This window comes from Leptodactylus fuscus, chromosome 3 (genome assembly GCF_031893055.1).
Source record: "Leptodactylus fuscus isolate aLepFus1 chromosome 3, aLepFus1.hap2, whole genome shotgun sequence".
NCBI classification, from domain to species: domain Eukaryota; kingdom Metazoa; phylum Chordata; class Amphibia; order Anura; family Leptodactylidae; genus Leptodactylus; species Leptodactylus fuscus.
This window is the reverse complement of record NC_134267.1, coordinates 49280545-49302188: the sequence shown is the minus strand read 5'-3', so window position 1 is coordinate 49302188 and position 21644 is coordinate 49280545. Positions and strand designations below refer to the sequence as shown.

Below are 21644 nucleotides of genomic sequence, written 5' to 3'. Positions count from 1 at the left end.
TTCCTTTTCAAATCACTCTTGGCTCAAAAAAAAAGAAAGCAAAATCTTCAACCTGTGGCCTTAAACTATAAAAACTACTCTGCTTTAATGGCAACATCTTCAGTTACCTTAACACACTGTTCATGAGACAAACTGGATAAATTAAAACACAGGAGATGTAATTTTAATAATTTTACATCAATTTACAAGTGTTTTTTTTTGTTTTGTCTTTTTTTTTTTACAAAAATAAAAATCTTTTTACAAGACCAAAATACACTTGCTGTTCAGCAAAAAGTTACAAGATGGGATTGGAAAGCAAACAGGTCCATTTCATATGCTGAGATATAAAGCTTCTTTCCTGATGTTTTTGCCACTTCGAAGGTCATTTATTAAGAAATGTCTGTCAACTGCAGAACTGAAGACATGTCAGAATGGTGAGATTTTACTGTAGGGGGGAAAATGGCAATGTAAATTAGACAAGTATGTCTTTCCTGGACTATGTACACCTATAATTCATTAAAGGACAGTAGAACAATGCAAAAGACATTTTTTTTAACCTATATATCCAACAGAGCAACATATTAATAAGTACCAATATGCCTTTTACTGTGGGGAGCCATATTCTTTAATGCACTAGAAATAGACAATGCTAGACCGCCACCATAATGGTTCGACATGGCTATGATATCAGTTATGATCTTCTTGATCACCACAGTCAATAGTGACTGCATCAAAGGGGTCTCAACATTTATGTGGATCACGAGACACTCCAGCAATGAAATCTAAAACTAGGATACAGCATACTATCAACACTGGGGATCTACAAAAAAGTTATGTAATTGTTTAACACACTATAAAGGTATGTGTTTTGCCCACACATATGTCATAGAGAGAGGAGTGGGCAGATTCCCTTTCCATTAGAATTGGAAAGAGCTGCTGAATGGTGTAGTTTCCTCTATGACTTGGCACATGCATATATTACATAGATACCATTTAATACCACTATTCCACTGAAGCAGCCTCTGTTTGGGGAAAGTACTCTACTGTCTATAGCTACCATGGCTAAAATACCCGATCACAGGGAACTGCAACAGCCAAGCCTGCAAAGGTTAAAGGGGTTGTCCGCTCAACTAAACATAGAGCAAGGTTTGTGTTGGTACCTTACAATAGTCTTAACTCAATTATTCACTTTTGGCTTTGACCCTCCATTGACTCGAATCATGTTCTCTACAGTCCATCTTGTCCAACTGTTTAGAAAAAAACACGCCTGTCATGTGGACTATACTGCCGGCTGGTTTCTGCACCTGTATTCTTGAGAGGAGGGGGCAGTTTGTATACACGACATGTTATGCATCTTCAGATGGCTAAGTCTCTGCTGATGTACTATCTAAGGTACAGGGTAAGTCGGAGGGTAGATCCCATGTCCGGCAGATATGACATCTTGCCACAACAATAAAATGCTGCACTCTTCCAATCATGTGCTTGTCAGACACAATTGGGGTCCTAGTCAAAAGTGAGTCTCATAGGAAAGTTTACTGTATGATATACAAACACTGCTCTATATTTTTAGCTGATTGGAAAACCTCTTTAAGGCCGGGGCCCCACGGACCGGAAATGCCGCGATTCGCCCACAGCGGAGACGCTGCGGGAAAAATCGCGGCGTTGTACAGTGCAGGCAAAGTGGATGGGATTCATGTGAATCCCGTCCCCACTTTGCGGAAAAGATCGCAGCACGGACATGCTGCGATTTGCAAAGCCGTTACGGCTTTGCAAATTGCAGCATGTCAATTATATCTACGGAAACGCCGGCGGCTTTCCCATAGATATAATGTTAAGAGAAAGTCCGCAGAGGAAAACTCTGTGAACTTTCTCTTAAAAGTGCTGCGGACAGAACCGCAATGCGTTCACGCAGCGGTTCTTCACGCAGCACTTTAGTGCTGCGGATATGGCCAGTGGGGCCTTAGCCTAACTTGCCCCATGGGTGACCACCCTAAAAAGCTCTCACGCTAGCCATAAGTCCTTTATGCATGGCCATTTTATTTATCACTTATGCTACCACACCTTTTTCCCCAGAGGACTGTATACGATACACACCTAATGGACATCCAAGTTAGAATCCAGGATCCCAGGATATTTTCTGAGGTACTGTCTTTTCTTCAAAGCAAACTATTTCATCTCCAACTTTTATCTCCACATCTTGATCCAGGCTCAGGCCACACTCCACCCCTGTTTTTACTGTCGGGACATCATTCTTGTGATGCTTAAGAGAAGTTAATGATCCTGTGGATGGAGAATGTTATACTTAGGAGCAAACCATAATCTCAAGCACTGATACTGTATATAGATCCTGTCCATCATCTCACCTTCCCACAAGACTTTATTGTTCCGGATTAGCTTGAACTTCATCTTCTTATCTAGAAAACCTTTCTGCACTCTACATCCTGCAACCTGTACAGTCTTCTTTCCTACAGTAACATCAAATAAAGCCAGAACAGAGGCCTCACCTGGAAAGATACGAAAAACTGTTAGTATTTGATGGCATCAAGGAACATTAAAAACTATTTCTTCACTAATATGTCATATATTATGTTAGACATACATTATTCTGTGCTTACACATCACCCAATGTGATTCTCGTGTATTCTGTAGAATCACCAATGTATAAACTAGCAGAGGGAGACATGAATGAATGACTAACTGCTGATACAGAAGACCATAGCATGGTGATAATACATGCGACATATTGTGGCCACATATTCCATGGTTGAAAACAGAATGGAGTGGTTTAAGTCAGGTGTGTCATTTTTCTGAATTAGCGCTAAAGCTGTCCATACATATAAAGTCAACAAAACATGATTATTTTGGTCGACCATCTAATGTGTGTCAAGGATACGGAGAATCATGCTGTTGGATTTTAACATATTCAATTCATTTGCATTATGAAAGATAGGCCTTGAGGCTGCTGCTTATGCCCATCTCCTCTTTAAAATACATGCATACTATGTTGAATAGAGTATACAGAAAATGTATGTGGGGTTAGAAAGAAGAGTTATTGGCTCATTCGGGTGACAGCTATCTGCAGTGCATAGGAGAGTCCCATGATAAGTAGGTAAGCTAGGAATATCTGGCTGATCTTGGGGATTTCTATCACTGAAGGAAGCAACTAGAATTTTTTTAATTTCCCTTGAAGTATTTTTGCTTTTTCAAATTAAAGCCGCCAATAGATACTGGAGAGAGAAGAATATGTGAAAACTCTAAAACGTGGCGTGTACCTTTCACAGTCTCTTCTGTTAATTCTGGTAACGTGCTGCTGAGTTCTTCTTTCAAATCATCAAAGAGATGGTAGATGACCTTGTGAAGTTTCACTGGGACATTGCTCTTGGTAGCAAGTTGCTGAATGGCTTTGTTAGCATTAACACTGAAGCCGTATATGGAAGCTACATGCAAAACAAAAAAAGAATGAAATTAGAAGCCCTTCATGGCTCATACTTCAGAGGTCCACTTATCCTTCAGAGGCATAAAGGACTGGACATCCTTCATTTTCGGGACGTCACCGGTTACAGGAGTGTTGAGAGGTCTGACTTATTTCTTATGTAGGAGAAGCCTAAAGGTCCTAGAGGAAATTGACGGGACCTCTTGACGATCTCATAGTCAAAACATAGGGGCCTAACTGGAGGGGATGCAATGGGTGCAGCCTATAAGTTCTCTTCCCAATATATGAGGAGACCAGTACTATAAAGTAAATGATACATTATAGTTACAGATTTTGTAATGGGGCCTAGGTGCTTTATTTTATACCTTTTATATCAGGACATATACTGGTTACCATTACAACAATCCTGTCTCCTGCTCTACCCATTCAATTTTTGTCTCTGGGATCCATGCTTAGGGTTGCCCCGATCTCTGTCCAACATGTCAAGCTTAAAACACAAGAAGCTGAATAATACAAGAAGAAGTGGTGAAAGCAGAAAATGGCTGAAGCAAGTTTCTTACCATTAAATGTTTCTGCAAGAGCAACATCACTCTCCGTGACGTCTCCAATTCCAAAATGGACCAAATCCAATTCACATTCGTGCTCTGCATGATATGTGTCCAATACACCGAGAATGGCTTCAACTGATCCATCAACATCACCTGAGCAAAAGCAGAACATGAAATGAACGCACAAGGCGGACTGACTGTGATTTACCAGCTAGAACAATACTGCTGTGCAGAGAACTAACCTTTTATTATAATGGAGACTATGGGTTTATCCTGTGTGCTCTTTTCTCCTGGTCTCTTGCACATTAGGGTTTTCTTAGCCCTATACAAGACAGCACTTTTTTCTTTCCAGGTCATGCCAATAAAAGCGTCCAGGTGCTTCCTGTGAGCGTCTCGGTGTTCCTTCTGCTTGACCTCAATCACCTCCATATCCTTTTTGATTTTCTCCTGTTCTTCCATGTATGTTCTCCACTGAACAACCTCTTTAGCTCGTTGCTAGAAATCCAGAGCAAGACGTCAAAGAAGCCACATTTATAGCACAGAAAAGTCTGCCAGCATGAAACTAAAATTGGTCATACACTGCAGAAAGTTGTCAGGTGGCAGCTATTCCTCCCAAGTCCAGCTTGGTTCTGTGTGGGGAGAGGTGACTGAGTGGGGAGCGGCTTATCTCCCATAAAATAAACGATTGGGCATGTGGAAAACCAACATAACGTTTGTTGCCAGGGAGCAGTCAGGACACCCCATAGCATGATGCGACTGGATAAGTGAATGTAAAAATTGGTGGGTTCAGCCACGATTCATGTTATGCATATGGCCACCTTTAGGCTAAGTTCACACGGAGTGTTTTGGTCAGGATTTTGAGAACGTATCAATGGGAGCCGGTCAGGTCTTTTTTGGCGGGAGCCGGTTTGTTCCAGCTCCCGGAAAAAGAAGCGAGAAGCTCATTCTTCAGGCTGATTCACCTCGCGATTCGGCCTGAAGCCACTCCCTCCTCCTGACTAGGCCTCTTCATTGGGCCTAATCCGGAGCGGAGTGCGCAACTGGATGCCAGTGCGGCTACCTGTATTTTGAACCGGAACCTGAGGCAGCCTCCGCCTCAGGTTCCGGTCCATAAAACCTCATGTGATCGTACCCTTAGGAGAAGTGAACTGAATTTTTTGAATCCAGTGTGTTATGCACACTAGTGACAAACTACAATAATAAAAGTAGTATCTGGTTTAGAATTGATAGAGCAGGTGCCCCATTCAGGATCCTCAGCCATTAGTCAGTGAGGTTATTACATACAGCAACTCTCACGTTGAAGGACCCAGCACATTCATGCATTAGAATAGAAATCAGTGGGCAATACACAATGCTTAAGATCTCCCGCAGTACTACTTGCTGCCCAGATGATCAGATTATTGTCAGAGAAGACTTCCTACAATCTGGAAATCTGTGCAATTTTCTTATTTTTAAATAAGACAGCAAGTAAAATATGGATTGGATCTGGTAAACATACAAGTAAGTCACCATGACGTCTGCTTGCTGCATATGACTTTCCGAGAGACAACTCCTAATGGATGCTTTTATCTATCAAAAAAGAGTCTAATTATTTATTTAGTTACAATATTTTTACCTCAGATTCCACTTCCAAGATTTCATCTCCGGCAGACGGTAGTTCTTTCCAGCCAACTATTTCCACAGGCATGCTCGGTAACACTTCCTTCAACATGGCATTGTTTTCATCCAGCATTAACCGGACTTTAGCCCAGGCTTTTCCGGCCACCAGTACAGCTCCTTTTTTAAGGGTTCCCCTCTGGACAATGGCTGTAGTCACTGGACTGAAGACCAAAAGTAAATTAGACGAGAACACATTGGTTTAAGGCTGGTTTCACACTATCGAGTCTCAGACGCAAGATGTGGTTCATGTGTGTGCTGGATGTGTGTGCTTGCACACTATGTACTACGGACTCCTAGCTTTATAGTCATATATGATACTAGCATTCGCTGCCTGTCTACTACATACTATCCCATAGTGATTACAGCATGTATAAATCCGCCGCACACATGGACCGAGTCTCAAGTTCAAGACTTGGCAGTGTGAAAGCAGCTTAAGACTGAAGAAGCACGCCGCAGAAACATTACAAAGGAGAAAAGCTTAATGGACAATATTAAAATAAGTCACAGTTTCAGTGTTGTAGAGTCTCTGAGCTGCTGGAAACGTATCCGGTTATATTGTTCTGATGCTAAAATAGTAATGAGGCTGAAAAGCAGTATGACACTTTATAACACAATGATAACATATTCATTGGACACGTGATAAATATTAACATGGTGGTGGTCTGAGCAGGGGCGGACCACAGTTTGGTAGAACGAATGACACTGTCCCTTCACTCCCACAAGAACGGTCAAGTATGAAGCATGCTTAAAGGGGTATTCCCATGTCCCTTGCTCACCAGTCTTTGCTGCTGCAAAGACTTCTTTCTTCCTGGTTTTCGACGTCAATTGGTGGGCGGGGTTTCATATGCAAAGCCATACTGTCCGACTACCTCCAGTTTAGCGCCTCCCCCAAATAAGCATGTAGCCCCGCCCACCACATAGTGTGATCCTATGGGACGACTGAAGGGCCTGTGATGTCATCAAAGGTCCTATAACACTTGGATTTAGCTTGTTCTATATAGAGTCGGCTAAATCCTAGTGGGCTGAAGCAATGTATTTAGGAAAAGTCTTAAATCCACACTAATTAGCAGTATAGATAGGATCATTGTTATGGGACAACCCCTTTAACCTTTACTCCATTCACTCTTCCTAACCAAGGACTTATAATTGGAGAAAACATGAAACAGATGTCTCGTTGTGGAAATCACTGGGATCCCAAAGTTCAGACCCATCCAGTCTAGCTGTTATTACCTATGTAGTGAAAAGGGAATAACGGGTTGTGACCGGTATACCCCTTTAAATCTGGCAAATATTAAATGTATTTGCAATCTCCTACCACACACGGCCAAAGTAATAAAAATCCCACAATGATTTCACCACTACTTTACTGCTAGCATTGGGAAGGCTATAATGTATAGTTACAATAAACGTCATAAGTGAAGTTCTCTACCCTTTCCCTTTGTCTGTGCGACATTCAATGACAGTTCCTTCCACTAAGCCTGTGGGATCAGCCTTCAACTCCAATATCTCCGACAGTGTGATGACAGCCTCTGCTAGAGCGTGCAGGTTTTCTCCCTGCAAAAGAAGACGTACATGTTTTGTTAGTAGGCAACTCTACAGAGCTCAATTCTACCAATGTGAACTCCGACCACAAGAGCTATGGATTATCAGCTCATTCATACAGAGAACACCAGACTTACAGGCATCCTAATAACTGAACTATTGATGAGTTCCCTGATATTTACATTTTTTTAAAATTTATTTTACTCATTTACGGTATATAGCACCAATATATTCTGCAGTGCGGTATAGACATTGTCATCGCGCACACCATTCCTTATCTCCATTGGGGCTCAATCTAAATTACAAATTAACTTATCAAAGTAAGTCCATGTAAGCTAACGAGAAAGACACAAAGTTCATGCAGATGTTCATGCAGCCAAAATGAGTACCAGATAAGAACAGATTCTTGTACTTCTTGCAAATAAGTGGAGAATCACAACATACTCATACTGTACAATGTATACTTGTCACAAACCAATCACAAGTATTCTGTAGTTTTGCACTGACATTACCTTTAATGCAGAAATGTTAATTGCTTGGACATCACCCCCAAATTCTTCACAGACTATGTTATGAGACAGGAGCTCCATCTTAACTCTCTCTGGATCGGCCTCAGGTTTGTCGCACTTGTTTATAGTCAAAATGACAGGGACTGTGGTAAAAATGGGGGAAGAATTTTTTTTTAACATTTTTATACAAAACATGTTCAAAGAAAGCATCAAACCTTAAAGGGATTGTACAAAGTTATGAAGTTATCACCTATACAAAAAGAGGGAAAAACTTCATGATCGTGGGTGGTCCAACTGCTGGGACTCAAAGCAATCCTGAGAAAAGGGCTTCAGTTTTGCAGTCCTGATATAGCAGCAGCCCAAGCATGTGCCTTACCACTCCATTCATTTTCTATGGGAGTCCTGGAGATAGCCAAGCGCTGTTCTCAGCTATCTTATGCAGCCTATTACAGCTACAGATCCAGCACCAGATCATTGCAGTTCTGAAAGAATACCCTAGTCTAATATTTTGAGTCCCGCTATTTTCATGAGCAGAGATCTCCCCATCCCATAAGCATAGTTACTGACAGGCTGTTGTGTATGTATTTATATTCAGCAGCCTGTCCATCACTATCTCGAGAGTAGGGAAAACAGGTAAGGAAATTTTCCATACTGAACATATGAATGTAAACGCATAAATGGGATTTCAGTGCATTAAAAGTACAATGAATATGAGATTTAATAAAAAGGTAAAGCAATAATACTGTGAATGGAGGCAAAATTTAAGAAACAGCAACCCATCAAAGCCTGAAACAACAAGGTATCAGAATGAACTCTTAAAAACGTGTAGTGAGTTGTGCAAGCGTTAGTAATTTACCTCTGGCATTCTTGGCATGTTGGATGGACTCAATGGTTTGCTTCATTACACCATCATCTGCAGCTACTACCAGTATGACAATATCGGTCACATGAGCACCTCTCTCCCGCATTGCTGAAAAGGCTGCATGTCCAGGAGTATCAAGAAATGTGATCTTGTCCCCTGAAGCTAAAGAAACTAGGAAAAGAAAAAAATATATATATATATATATATAATATATATATATATATATATATATATATATATTTATTACAGGCTAAAATAATTCTAGGTATCTAAAAACTGTGCCGTTTAGACTAGAAGCCTTTCAGTGTTTTCCCTGACATATGTGCATGTTGATATCACAGATGAGCCTTATTTCCTTTTGTTCTTGCACTGAACCCACAATAATGAAGTATATAAGGTGCCTGCCATCACTTAAAACAAATAAACTTACGTATTCTGAATAAAAGAAGTATCCCATAACAACACACATCCCCTATTGACAGTATAAGGGTAAGTTCATACAGGGTTTTTTTGGAGCAGGAACCTGAGGTGGAGGCCGCCTTACGTTCCGGTCCAAAAACCGGGTAGTTGCGAATGAAAGCCGGTGCACTGCACCAGCCGCGCACTCTGCTCCGGATTAGGCCCAATGAATGGGCCTAGTCTGGAGAAGGGCGTGTCTTCGCGAGGCGACTCGGCCTGAAGAATAAGCACCTCGCTTCTTTTTTTCCGGGAGCCAGAAGAAACGGCTCCTGGAATAAAGACCTGAGCGGCTCCCATTGATTACTTCTGTGGGGCTGACACAACTTTGTATTTGACTTCAGGATCTTCTTCAGTCCTATATATTTAGAATTGGCCTGCCTCACAGGTGGCTGGTTCCCATATTAGACACCGTTACATGGCTAGATGGGAGGAGGCGATTGGCAAGTCCATCTCCCCAGGACAGTGGCATATTGTTTGGTCTCGGGCTCAATAGTCCTCTCAAAGTGTGACCTTCAGAGAAACACAATTTAAGCTCCTGATGCACTGGTACCACACCCCTGCACTCCTTCATGCTCTAAACCCGGCTATTCCTTCGGGATGATGGCACTGTGGTATGGCGGAGGGCACTCTGTACCATATCTTTTGGACATGTCCCCTTGTCCTGGGCTTCTGGAGGGAGGTTAAGAATCTGATTGAGGCCCTCTTTTTTCAGGGGGTTCCTCTTGATCCCCTTGTTTATCTTCTGAACCTCCCTCCCAGACACCTTGGCAAGAAGACTTCCAGACTTTTCCTTTATATATGCACCGCAGCTAAGACCCTCATTGCTAAGAATTGGAGGCAAGTGAACCCTTCCTCTGGCCTTGAGCTCTTGGCCCGAATATAGGATGTGAGGAGCCTGAAGTTCCTGACGGCCAGTCTTAACCCCTTCCCGCCGATGGCACTTTTTGACTTCCTGACCAAGCTCGATTTTTCAAAACTGACATGTGTCACTTTATGTGGCAATAACTTTGGAACGCTTTAACTTACCAAAGTGATTTTAAGATTGTTTTTTTCGTAACACATTGTACTTCATGTTAGTGGTAAATTTTGGTTGATATGTTTTGTGTTTAATTATAAAAAAATTGGAAATTTGGTGGAAATTTTGAAAAATATGCATTTTATAAAGTTTGAAATGATGTACATTACATACAGATAGTCAGACCGCCAAAATTATATCCTAAATCTCATGTCCCAGATTTCTGCTTTATGTCGGCATCAAACTTTAGTCACCCTTTTAATTTTTACGGACATTATAAGATTTACAAGTGAAACAACAATATTCAAAATTTTCAAGAAATTTCCAAAACCCATTTTTTAAAGGGCCTAATCCAGTTATGAAAGTTTTGAAAGACCCTTGTATTAAAGCCCCCCATAAATCACCCCATTTTCAAAACTGCACCCCTTAAATAAGCCAAAACAACATATACCTAGTAATTTAACCCTATAAGTGCTTAACAGGAATTAATACAAAATGGAGGTGAAATTTTCAAATTTGAATTTATTTTACTAATATTTTCGTTTAGCCCTAGAATTTGCACATTCACAAGGGGTTAAAGGAGAAAACGCCCCCCACAATTTGTTAGGCAAGTTCTCCCGACTACCATAGTACCCCACTTGTGGGTGTAAACTAATATATGGACGCACAGCGAGACGCAGGAGGGAAGGCGCGCCAAAGAGCTTTTAGAGGGCAGATCTGGCTGTGATCAGTTTCAGGAACCATGTCGCATTTACAAAGCCCTTGAGGAGTCAAAACAGTGGAAACCTCTAGAAAGTGACCCCATTTTGAAAACCGCACCCCTCAAAGAATTTATCAAGTGATGTAGTGAGCATTAGTAACCCCGAAGTGAATGTGTAAGCTGTGCGGAGTAAATTGGGTACACCAAATCCCATTCTATTTTCCCACCAGCTCCTATGACGCGGACGGGGAAGAGGGGCATTCTGGGGGATCAGCGCTGGTGTATTATCTCTCATAAGCTCTAAATATGGGGTGTCCCCTGAAAACCATCGCACCGCTTACACATTTCCTTCTAGTCGCAGCCACTTATGTCCTAATGATTTGGCGACTTTTGGGGTTTTTGTCTTCACATTGTACAAGGTAGATTTTTATTTTTATTTTCTGGCAATGTGGCCATATGAGGGCTTGGTGTTTGCGGTATTAGATGTACTTTTCAATGCCACCATTTTGGGGCCTGTAACTTATTGACTACATTTTATTAACTCTTTCTGGGTGGGATGTAAAAGGAAACATCAATTCTGGCATTGCTTTTTAGCATTTTTTTTTTCCCGTGCAGCGTACAGCATAAGTAACATGTTACCTTTATTCTGCGGGTCGGTACGGTTACGGCGATACCTCATTTATATGATTTTTTAATGCGTTGCTATTTGTGCAGAATAGAATTCAATTCAGGGAAAAAAATCTATTGTTTTTGCATCGCCATCTTCTGAAAGGCATAACGTTTTTATTTTTCGCTAGACAGAGCTGGTTGAGGGCTTATTTTTTGCGGGAAGACCTCTTCTTTTTATTGGTACCATTTTGGTTTTCATCTAACCATTTGATTACTTTTTATTGAGCATTTTGTAAGGGAAAGGTGGTGAATAATCATTATTTTGTGCGGTTTTCTACGTTTTTTTTTTTTACGACATTCGCCGTTCGGGTTAAATAATGTTTTAATTTTATTGTTCAGGTTACTACGGACGCGGCGATACCAAATATGTAATGTTTTTTTCTATTTTTCTTTATTTTACATAATAAAACATTTTATATAGGGAAAAGGGATTTTTGGGGCATTATTTATTTATAATTTATTTTAAACTTATTTAAACTTTTTTATTTTGACTTTTTTTTCACTTTTTTTTTCTGTCCCCATGGGGGATTGAAGCAGTGATCGGCTGATCACTGCTTCAATAGAGATACGCTGCAATACACGTGTTACACGTGTATTGCAGTGTATAGGAAGCTGTCAGCCTGTGTAGACGCACAGGCTGACAGCTTCATTTACGGCAGGATCGGCCAGGCGCGAGGACGGGGTAAGTGAAGGGGCAGACCCCGGGCTGCCCCCTACGAACACCGGCACCCCCCGAAACCGGCGCGGGGGGTGCCGATCGGCACCATATGACATTGTAACCCCGGAGGTGCCGGTGGTCATGTTGATCACCGGCATCTCAGGGGTTAACACCCGCGATCGGACCCGGTTCCGACCGCGGGTGTTACGGGGCATTGTCAGCCGTGTATTACGGCTGACACCCGCTGTGCATGGTGCGCACACAGTTTCTGTGTGCGCACCATGCATCCGCAGTAATAGTACGGCGGTTTGCGGGAAGCCCTTCCCTGCAGCGCCGTACTATTACAGCGAATGTCGGGAAGGGGTTAATAACAGCCTGGATGGCTTTCAGTCCATCTGGTTCCCTTGGGACACGCATTGTATTCTACGTGGTCTCTAAGTCTGGTCCTCCTCCCCCTTTTCCTCCCTCTCCTTCCCCCTTCCTCTCCCCATCCCTTGTCTTCTTGTAGTCCTTTTTGTATTGTTGGGTCGTTTGTTGGCCCTTACTGTTTTCTTTGCTGGGCAGGTGTTTGGCTCATGGGCCTTCCCCCTTCCTGGTGTTTTAACTCTGTTTTTGTAATCTTTTCATTTGTTCTGAAAAAAATTTGTCAATAAAAATTACAATTATTTAAAAAAAAAAAAAGAATTGGCCAAACATGTGCACTGCCACTTAAGTCACACAGTGAACTCAAGGTCCCATGAAGGGTTAATTCGTCCCTCAGTCTTTCAAGGACCATGTTTGGCCAATAGGTCTACAATACATGCTTGCATTGAGTAACAATGGGGCATAATCCAGAGTTATGGGTTTTATTGAAGCAATAGCACAACTCTCCAAGCGAGCCTCACCACTGAATGCTCCTATGTGTTGGGTGATACCACCGGCCTCCATCGCTGTGATCTGGGATTTCCTCAGCTGGTCAAGCAATGTTGTTTTCCCATGATCTACATGGCCCATTATTGTAACCACAGGGTGTCTGGACACCTGTACAGAAGGGTCTGCCGGACCTCTAGAAATAGAAGAAACATTTGAACAACGTTATTAGTGACATGGTTGTATCTCTGGTCCACGTTCTGGCTTAAGGACTCTCAGAATGGAAGGAAGAAAATCTATCACACATAAAGTCTCCCATTTCACAAAAATATACATATAAAACCAATACAGATGGATAAACCATGTATGTGGTCAGCCTGTGTGTGATGACAAGCTCTGTACAGCACTGTGGGATATGTTGGAGATCTACAAGTGACTGAAAGCATGAAAACACTTCAGCTCCCAATGAGCATACCTTTTCACAGCATCTCTATTTTCCATGACTTTTTCCACTTTGTCCTCTGTATACATGTGCTTCATGCCAGCCTTCTTTATGGCTGCCTTAACCATTTCTGGAGCTAGTGCCGAGGATGGTTTTAAATTGTCCACATTAAAGTCCGAGTACATGAGCAGCTCATAAATATCATCTGAAAAATACCAGCAATAAATGAACAAAATTAAGAAATAATAATATTCAGAATAAGTTTATTGTACATTGCAAACAATAAAAATATTGTTGTAATTTAGGCATTTGTTAGGTCATCAAATAAAGGGATAATAATAATAAATTCCTATCATTCAAACACAATTTTTTCTCATCAACATGTCGGAATAGTCTTAAGAAAGGCTATTGTTCTACCTTTAGATGTCTTCTCTGCTCTGCCGTTCGCTTGAAATTCCATTTTTTGTTGGTATACAAATGAGTTCTCTCGCAGCACTGGGGGTGGGCCCCAACGCTCAAAGAGCACTGGGGGCATCCCCAATGCTGCAAGAGAATTCTCTCCAGCGCCGCCTCCATCTTCTTCAGCAACGACCTCTTCACGCGTCTTCTTCCAGCGCAGGCTTCAGACTTCTAGGCTTTGGGCAAAGCTGACTGCACATGCCCGCGGCCCAAGGCCTAGAAGTCTGAAGCCTACGCCGGAAGAAGACGCGTGAAGAGGTCGTTGCTGAAGAAGATGGAAACGGCACTGGAGAGAGTTCTCTCGCAGCATTGGGGACGCCCCCAGTGCTGCGAGATAACTCATTTGCATACCAACAAAAAACGGAATTTATTTATTTTTTTTAAAATGTGGATTGGGAGCCCCATATCAATGTACATTTTTTTTCCCCTATCAGTATGTCTTTGTAGAATGGGAGGAAATCCACGCAAACACGGGGTGGGGAGAACATACAAACTCCTTGCAGATGTTGTTCCTGATGGGATTCCATCCGAGCACTACAATCCTGCAGTGCTAACCACTGAGCCACCGTGTTGCCCCCCAAAAACCGGAAGTTCAAGTGAACAGCGGAGCAGAGAAGACAACGAAAGGTAGGAGAAGAATAGCCTTTCTTAAGACTATTCCGACGTGTTAATGAGAAAAAAAAATGTGTTTGAATGATAGGATCCCTTTAAAGTGTCACAAAAATCCCCTTTAACAATCAGTTAAAATTAAATTTTGGTAAACTGCAAATTGTGCCAACTTGCATGACTGTGGTGCTTTTGGCCACATCGTACCTTGATAGCTGTGTCTTCTGTACAGCTCAGTGTGCATCATTCAAGCCAATGGGGCAGGGCTGTTGTGCCAGAGAAACCCATGGGCAAGGCCATCACAATGGTGGGTAATGCAGCTGACTGTCTACCCTAAGCACTTTCTATGAATACAGTGTCCTCTAATAAAAGTCTGTGACTCTGTCAGTGTCCTTTGAGCCAGTTACAGCTACATAGGATGCAGATCAGTAGTATGTCCTCATCTGCCACATACTGGAAATGTTAAAAAGTAAGGGGGAAAAAGGAGAAACTCACCTACTTCTTTATCCATGGCTCTGGCTAGTTCACGAATTGTCATGTTGTGCCACACTTCTACCAGCTTCTTCTGCTCCTTAACCTTGATTGGCTGTAACTTTTCTTTCTTCTGTACATTCTCCTACCAAATAGTAAAACCAAAAAGTGAGTCAGGGTTTCTATCGAATATCAGATTAAAAAGCATCCCCATAAATATATCAATTCAAGAGCATCTTTTCTCCTAACTCTGTGCTGTTCTTATGGTAAGTCTTCAAGAAATTTATGGATAAGTTTCCAACTGGCTGTTAACCTTTACTGTGTCAAAGGGGTGTGTCCCTTGTGAGAAGTGCTGGAGTCCCGATATATCAGCCCCAGGTTTCTGACCTATGTGTGGTCCAGGGCGGATCTTCAGTAGGCCTCACCCCAGGAGGGGGTCCGTGGCTCATTACTGGCCCATAAAAGGCTGCAGAGTCTGCACTTCAGGGCCAATCCTGGGAGAGAGGATGTATCTGGGTCTGAGAGTCTGGTGACACTTGAGAATGTATTGCACTATATTGGTAGTAAGCCACACGTACAGTTAGTACTTTATTCTTTAGTTAGTGCTCAGACATGCAGGGTTTTGCTTGATATTCTTTTGCCTGAAGTTAAGGCAGTATTTTATTTTGCTCATTTTGGGCATGAAGTAAAGGTTTTATTTATTTTGCTGGGTTTTTTTTTCTAAATAAAACAGTTTACTACAGATTTTGTGTTCCTGTCTCTGACTGGTTGGGTCGGCACCGTTACTGCTACGGAGCTAACTTCGCCACACCTTACAGAGTGAAAACTTTTAACACTGACCAGATAGTGCGAGAACTTCTAGACACAACACCCCAAACTCCCACCCCTCCGGATAACACAGGCGGCGTTATAGAACTTGACTAGAGATGAGCGAGTACTGTTCGGATCAGCCGATCCGAACAGCACGCACCATAGAAATGAATGGATGCACCTGGTACTTCCGCTTTGACGGCGGCCGGCCGCTTAACCACCCCGCGTGCCGGCTACGTCAATTCATTTCTATGCGAGCGTGCTGTTCGGATCGGCTGATCCGAACAGTACTCGCTCATCTCTAAACTTGACCACTGTATGTGACTAATGAACATATCCAAATAATATGCTTCTAAAAATTTTCTGCTAACACCTCAATTTTTGGGTGGTCATCCTGTCAACTGGGTGTTACCAGGCGGGCTGTGTTTCTGTATGGTGTTATAATTTCCATTCAGTACTCACATTACAATAATTCGTAGAGACACATGTAGAGAGATTTTTTTAGATGAGTAACCGAAGAACAGTACAATGTGGGCTGGTCCTCAGTGCTATTTGCAGTGAGGGTTGCTGAAGTAATTGTCTGTGACTGTGATAGGAATTTTACCTTTTTAGCAGACAAGAACCGGCACTGCTGTGTTGTCACCTTCAAAAAGCAACTAGTCTGAGGGCAATGGTGAATGGCAGCCAAGGACTGAGAAGAAGACGGTACAGGTCTCCATTGTCTGGTGGATTGATGTCTCAAGCAGAGGTTATGCAATTGTCTGCAGACATTGTGAATCTGAACAATTTGTTCTATCCGCTGGAAGATATTCCTGTTCATTTTCCTGCATGAGAGAATATCAGTGAGAGAAATGCAATGAAAAACTGACTGTAAAGTTATATTTTCAATCATATGAGAGAACATTGCTGCTTAAAGCGCTGTGCTGCCTTTTATGTAGTATGGGGTTGTTTGAGATCTTTACAAAAAGAAGCTATAACCACCAACTGTATCCTCTACCTCTTCCAACACCATGCTCCAGCCCAGTTTTGTTTACGTGGCTGCACAGTGATCTCATGTCGGGGAGCCAGAGATTGGCTGCGACCATGTTTTTGGCTTTAGGGCGTGTTATCACTGCAGCAAAGTAAACTAAGTCCATGGGAATGGATGGATTTTATCTGTATTTTTCACAAGCAACCTCCACATTTGTTAAAAGCGTGCTTTATCATGGATTTTCACTTGGTGTATGTTTTTTCCCCTCTATACAGTTGCATTAGAATACACAGTCAAATAAGCTTATCGTTCCAATCAGGGTCCAGCCACAGACCTGCCCACCACATGCAGCCGAACCTCCAGCCACCCTGTGGCCAATGATGGCACGAGTTTGAAGGAAATACCTCAATGTACATTTTTTTTCCCCTATCAGTATGTCTTTGTAGAATGGGAGGAAAGCCATGCAAGCACAGGGAGAACATACAAACTCCTTGCAAATGTTGTTCCTGGCAGGATTCAAATCCAGGACTCCAGCGCTGCAGTGCTAACCACTGAGCCACCGTGTTGTCCCAACTAATCCTATCATTGTCACCATGCAGTGCTGAGGATTCGGTCACACATGCACATAGATACTTAATTGCAAGGCTGTACCCTTAGATATTAAAAAAATAATTTAAAAACCCCCTGATAAATACTATTAATAACTTTATTTATATAGCGCCAACATATTCCACAGCACTTTATAAATCGTAGGGTTCATGTACAGACAATATCAGACATTACAGTGTAACAAAATAATTAATATATCAAACAATAAGAGTGAGAAAATAGGGGGACACAAAAGGTAAGAGGGGCTTGTTTGGTACGATGGTCTAGCCATCTGTCAATCAAATTGTACAGTATTGCAGAATATGTTGGCGTAATATATAAAATGTATTATTATTATATGGGCATATAACTGAGGCAGTATGGTCACCAGCTGGTACCTGTGAATATACAGGTATTAAATGCACGGAGTGCAGAGTAAGGCCTTGTTTACATCTGCGTTGGTAATCTGTTCAGGGAAGTCCGCATGGGGACCCCTCTGAACGGAATACCAAACGCACTGGTAAGCGGTATTCAGTGAAAGCACATGGACCCCATAGACTATAATGGGGTCTGTGTGTTTGCCACGAGATCTTCGCAGGGAACATGCGGACAGGAAAGTACTTTACAATCTACCTTCCTCTCTGAATGTTCCGTGCGGAGATCTCGCGGCAAACACACAGACCCCATTATAGTCTATGGGGTCCGTGTGCTTGCACTGCACACCGCTTGCAAATGCGTTCGGTAGTCTGTTCAGGGGGGGGGTCCCCATGCGGATTACCAAACGCAGATTTGAACCAACCTAGGGCTGGATGGGAACCTCAGCTGCTCCTCTGGCGCCACCTAGCATGGAAGCCATGGGATGTTTGCTATTATTGAGACAAGTAGTTTCCAATCCTGGCTACCGAATTGGGGAATAACACAGCTTGTGATGTCCCTGATAGACGTGCACAACTCATTAAAACTGTAATGACTTGATCTCAACCTCAGTGTTTCCAAAATTGTTAAATTGAACTACAAGGACCAGCAAGTCATTCAGGGCCGGCACTTAATGGAAACCGCAATGTCTGAACCCATTATAACGTATAAAACTACCCCACACTCACATAACACCGTACACACCCGGCATGACGAGAGTTACCTCTTTGCGGCTTATAGAGAGCACGCCGACCTCTGCCACCGATCATGTGACACGCACCCTTCTTACGTCACGCCGGGTAAGTGCAAACACTAGAGGTAAAACTGTTCTCTAAATGCCGGTAGATCTGATAAAGGGATCACGTGACAAGAATATTGGAGTAAATAGGTAAGAAATACAAAGAATAAAAATGGCTATGGCCATTAGTTCCCCCTGAACTGCGTAACTAATATGTTAGCGATACTTTTTCTTGTGTGCATAGTTTTGAGCTCCGGAAAAATGGCGTCTGTATGAGGAACGTTTTTATAATCCAGATAACATGTGAATCTGTCCTCCATCTTTGCTTTGGGCAGGGTAAAGCATTAGCTATAGAACTATAGCTTTAGCCATCTAAGATCTAACAGCTGATAGCTTACCTTCATGGATAAAGCTACAAGACAGCTTTTGCCATGACTCCTGCTGCCCTATGTCTAACAATGACTCCTTCACTAATGTTAGTAAATGGAGTGGCATGGAGACCCCTAGGGTGCTGCGACTGCGACTTCAAGTCCAACATTGCTCAATTGCTGTGGATCAAAATGCAACTTCATTCACTAATATTAGTGAAGGAGTCGTAGGGTGGTCCGCCAGTCTTTGGTCACGCAACGGAATTCGCAGACAAATTTGCCATTTAGCCGTAATGTGTGTTTGCATTATCCAGGAGCTGAAGGGATAATATATAATATATCAGCAAAATATATCAGGGGAAATCAGAAAAATATGTAATGGTAAATGGCCCCTATAGGTTTATTATAATGTGTAACACAAGAACCAAGAAAATCACACACGAATAAAATGACATCATTTATTGATATCCAAAGTAAAAAAAAAAATATATATACAAGAATGACAAACAATACACCCTAAGGGCTAGTTCACACAGGGCCAAAGGGGCGGATTTTGACAGCGGAATCCACGTCATAATCCGCCCCTTTACAATGGTGGTCTATGGAGACCACTAGCGTTCTTTTTTCCGCTATCGGCAACTGCCAATAGCGGAAAAAAAGAAGTGAGCTGCCCTTTCTGCAGGCAGATTCCGCGTCCCCCGGCGTCGGCCCATTCTTTTGAGCCAACTCAACAGGGTGGGGGAAGCTGCAACCGCAACATTGTGGCAGGCAGGTTTTGACTTGGTTTCCCGAGTCAAAATATGGTCAAAATCCGCCCAAATACCACCACAACACCATCATGCCAGTGAGATCACAGATAAAAAACCCTCACATGCAGGAACCTACCCACGCAGCCAAGCAACTGTCCAACAAAGTGGGTTCGACAAGGCCCCTTGACGAAGCCCACTTTGTATGTTGAGTATGTTTTTTATTATTATTATTATTATTATTATTATTATTATTATTTTTCACCTTCTCCAGCCTCTAGGAAAAAAAGAAATGTATTTTCTCGACAACCCCTTTAAGAAGCAAGACATCACAGTAAGTTGAAGGGGGAGGGGCTGATCTCTTTGCACAGGGGTGGGATTGTTTTCTTTACAGCACCCACTTGTAAACTGCTTTCTCTGTGCAATGGACTGAACATTCTGCAAATCTCTGTCAGGATTAGAGATGAGCGAGTAGTATTCGATCAAATACCTCCCCTGCATAGTTATTGGTGTAATCGGTCGACTACCACGTGGTAAACGCAGTAAAAATCCCATTCCCCTCCCACCTTCCCTGGCGCTTTTTTTTTTTTACACCAATACCTATGCAGGGGAGGTATTTGATCGAATACTAATCGCTCATCTCTAGTCAGGATTTTTAATCCCGCTACTATTCCATTAGGTTTACAGTGGAAACCTGAGAAGCTTTTCCAGTTTCAGAAGTTCTCTGGGCTGAGGAGGCCATCTTCCTCTTGTATCATTAATTTTAATGTAGTACTTTAGTTTGGCTCTGAACCTGTTTGTGTGTATTGGATTGCTTCTCTGACCTTCAGCTTGTTTATGATTATTTGTTTGTTTGTTGATTTTGCCTTTTCTCCTAACTTGGAATTGAACTTTGGCTTTGTATTGGATATCTGTTTTGTCTCCTGATTTTGCCTCTGATGATATCTCCTGGTATTGACCATTTGCCTGGAAATTTATTCTCCTGATTCTGATCTGCCCTGTAAGTTAATTGAGGGTCCTGGTTCCATTTTCAGTTAGTGGAGCGTTAGTTTCCTGTACGGTTTCTGTTGGTGTTAACTTTGAGCCCTCAAATTCATCAAAGTCCATCTGGCCTCATGGCTGGAATTGGTGAAGGTGCTTGGGGGTCTGTGCTTCTCTCGCAGCACTGTGATGGATTTATATAGCTTCAAGAAAAGAATACAAGAAAAGTCTTCTTTGGATTTATATCTACTTCTGGCTGCTTTTTTAAAATTACAATTGGGATATTATTCACAGATAGCAATCAGCTTTCCTGACTGTGCTCATAGATTGCTTCTTATCTAATTGCCGGCATGTTTTTACCCTATATTTGCAGTTTAGTGTTCTTAAACCTATGTTATGCTCTTCTCAGCTATTGTACAGTTACTCCTGGCAGAATCCCATTCAACTAAACCAGTAGGTGTTATAATGCATAGGGTAGAGAGAAGACTGCTCCTCATTGTACATGCCCACAGCATCAGACAGAAATGTAAAATGTGCTTCAGTCATAATATGAGGGGATATCAGCAGCAGGACACCTGATAGGACACCATGCCTCACCAAAAGCCTCATATAACTGCATCAATGGTAAAGCAAAAAAAAGTATGGCCTTTAAATTGTAGTGATATAAAAAATATTTTTTCCATGAGATGCGCTATTATTTTGCAAAAGCAGAGAAATAAAGCTATGCATAGTATAGCATAGTATTATTGTGCCGACACTGAATAAAACTTATATATTATAAAACATGGCAAATGGTAGAAAATTTAAAATGCAAAATCAATGACGGAATTGCTGTTTCATGTCACACTCCCTAGAAATGGTTAATAAAAGTCAGCCAGTTAGAATATGTACCGTATATACTCGAGTATAAGCCGACCCGAATATAAGCCGAGGCCCCTAATTTTACCGCAAAAAACTGGGAAAACTTATTGACTCGAGTATAAGCCGAGGGGGGGGGGGGGGGGGAATGCAGCAGCTACTGGAAAATTTCAAAAATTAAAATGGCCAAAGTTTTTGGGTGCAGTAGGTGCTGGGGAAGGGGAGGGGGTGTTTTGGTTGTCTGTCTGCCCCTTCCCTGAGCTTGAGGACTGGGTTTTTTCCCCCACTTGGAATTCAGTCTGGCTGAATA

General features: G+C 42.2%; 1 protein-coding gene across 2 annotated transcripts; it reads right to left on the bottom strand.

The window, feature by feature from the left end:
• Positions 1–286: 286 nt before the first annotated feature.
• Positions 287–18426, bottom strand: MTIF2 (mitochondrial translational initiation factor 2). Of its 2 annotated transcripts, none has more exons than XM_075267525.1 (15): positions 18367–18426; positions 16275–16494; positions 14885–15005; positions 13358–13529; positions 12918–13078; positions 8527–8703; positions 7674–7813; positions 7049–7173; positions 5576–5780; positions 4203–4455; positions 3973–4113; positions 3252–3416; positions 2343–2483; positions 2074–2259; positions 287–424 (listed from the first exon to the last, which is right to left on the bottom strand). In XM_075267525.1, the coding sequence occupies exons 2-14, from the start codon at positions 16488–16490 to the stop codon at positions 2090–2092; spliced, it is 2187 nt and encodes a 728-aa protein (XP_075123626.1). In that variant the 5' UTR covers positions 16491–16494; positions 18367–18426; the 3' UTR covers positions 287–424; positions 2074–2089. The 2 variants fall into 2 exon arrangements, with proteins under 2 accessions (XP_075123626.1, XP_075123625.1); XM_075267524.1 differs by having other exon boundaries at positions 18332–18385.
• Positions 18427–21644: the final 3218 nt, after the last annotated feature.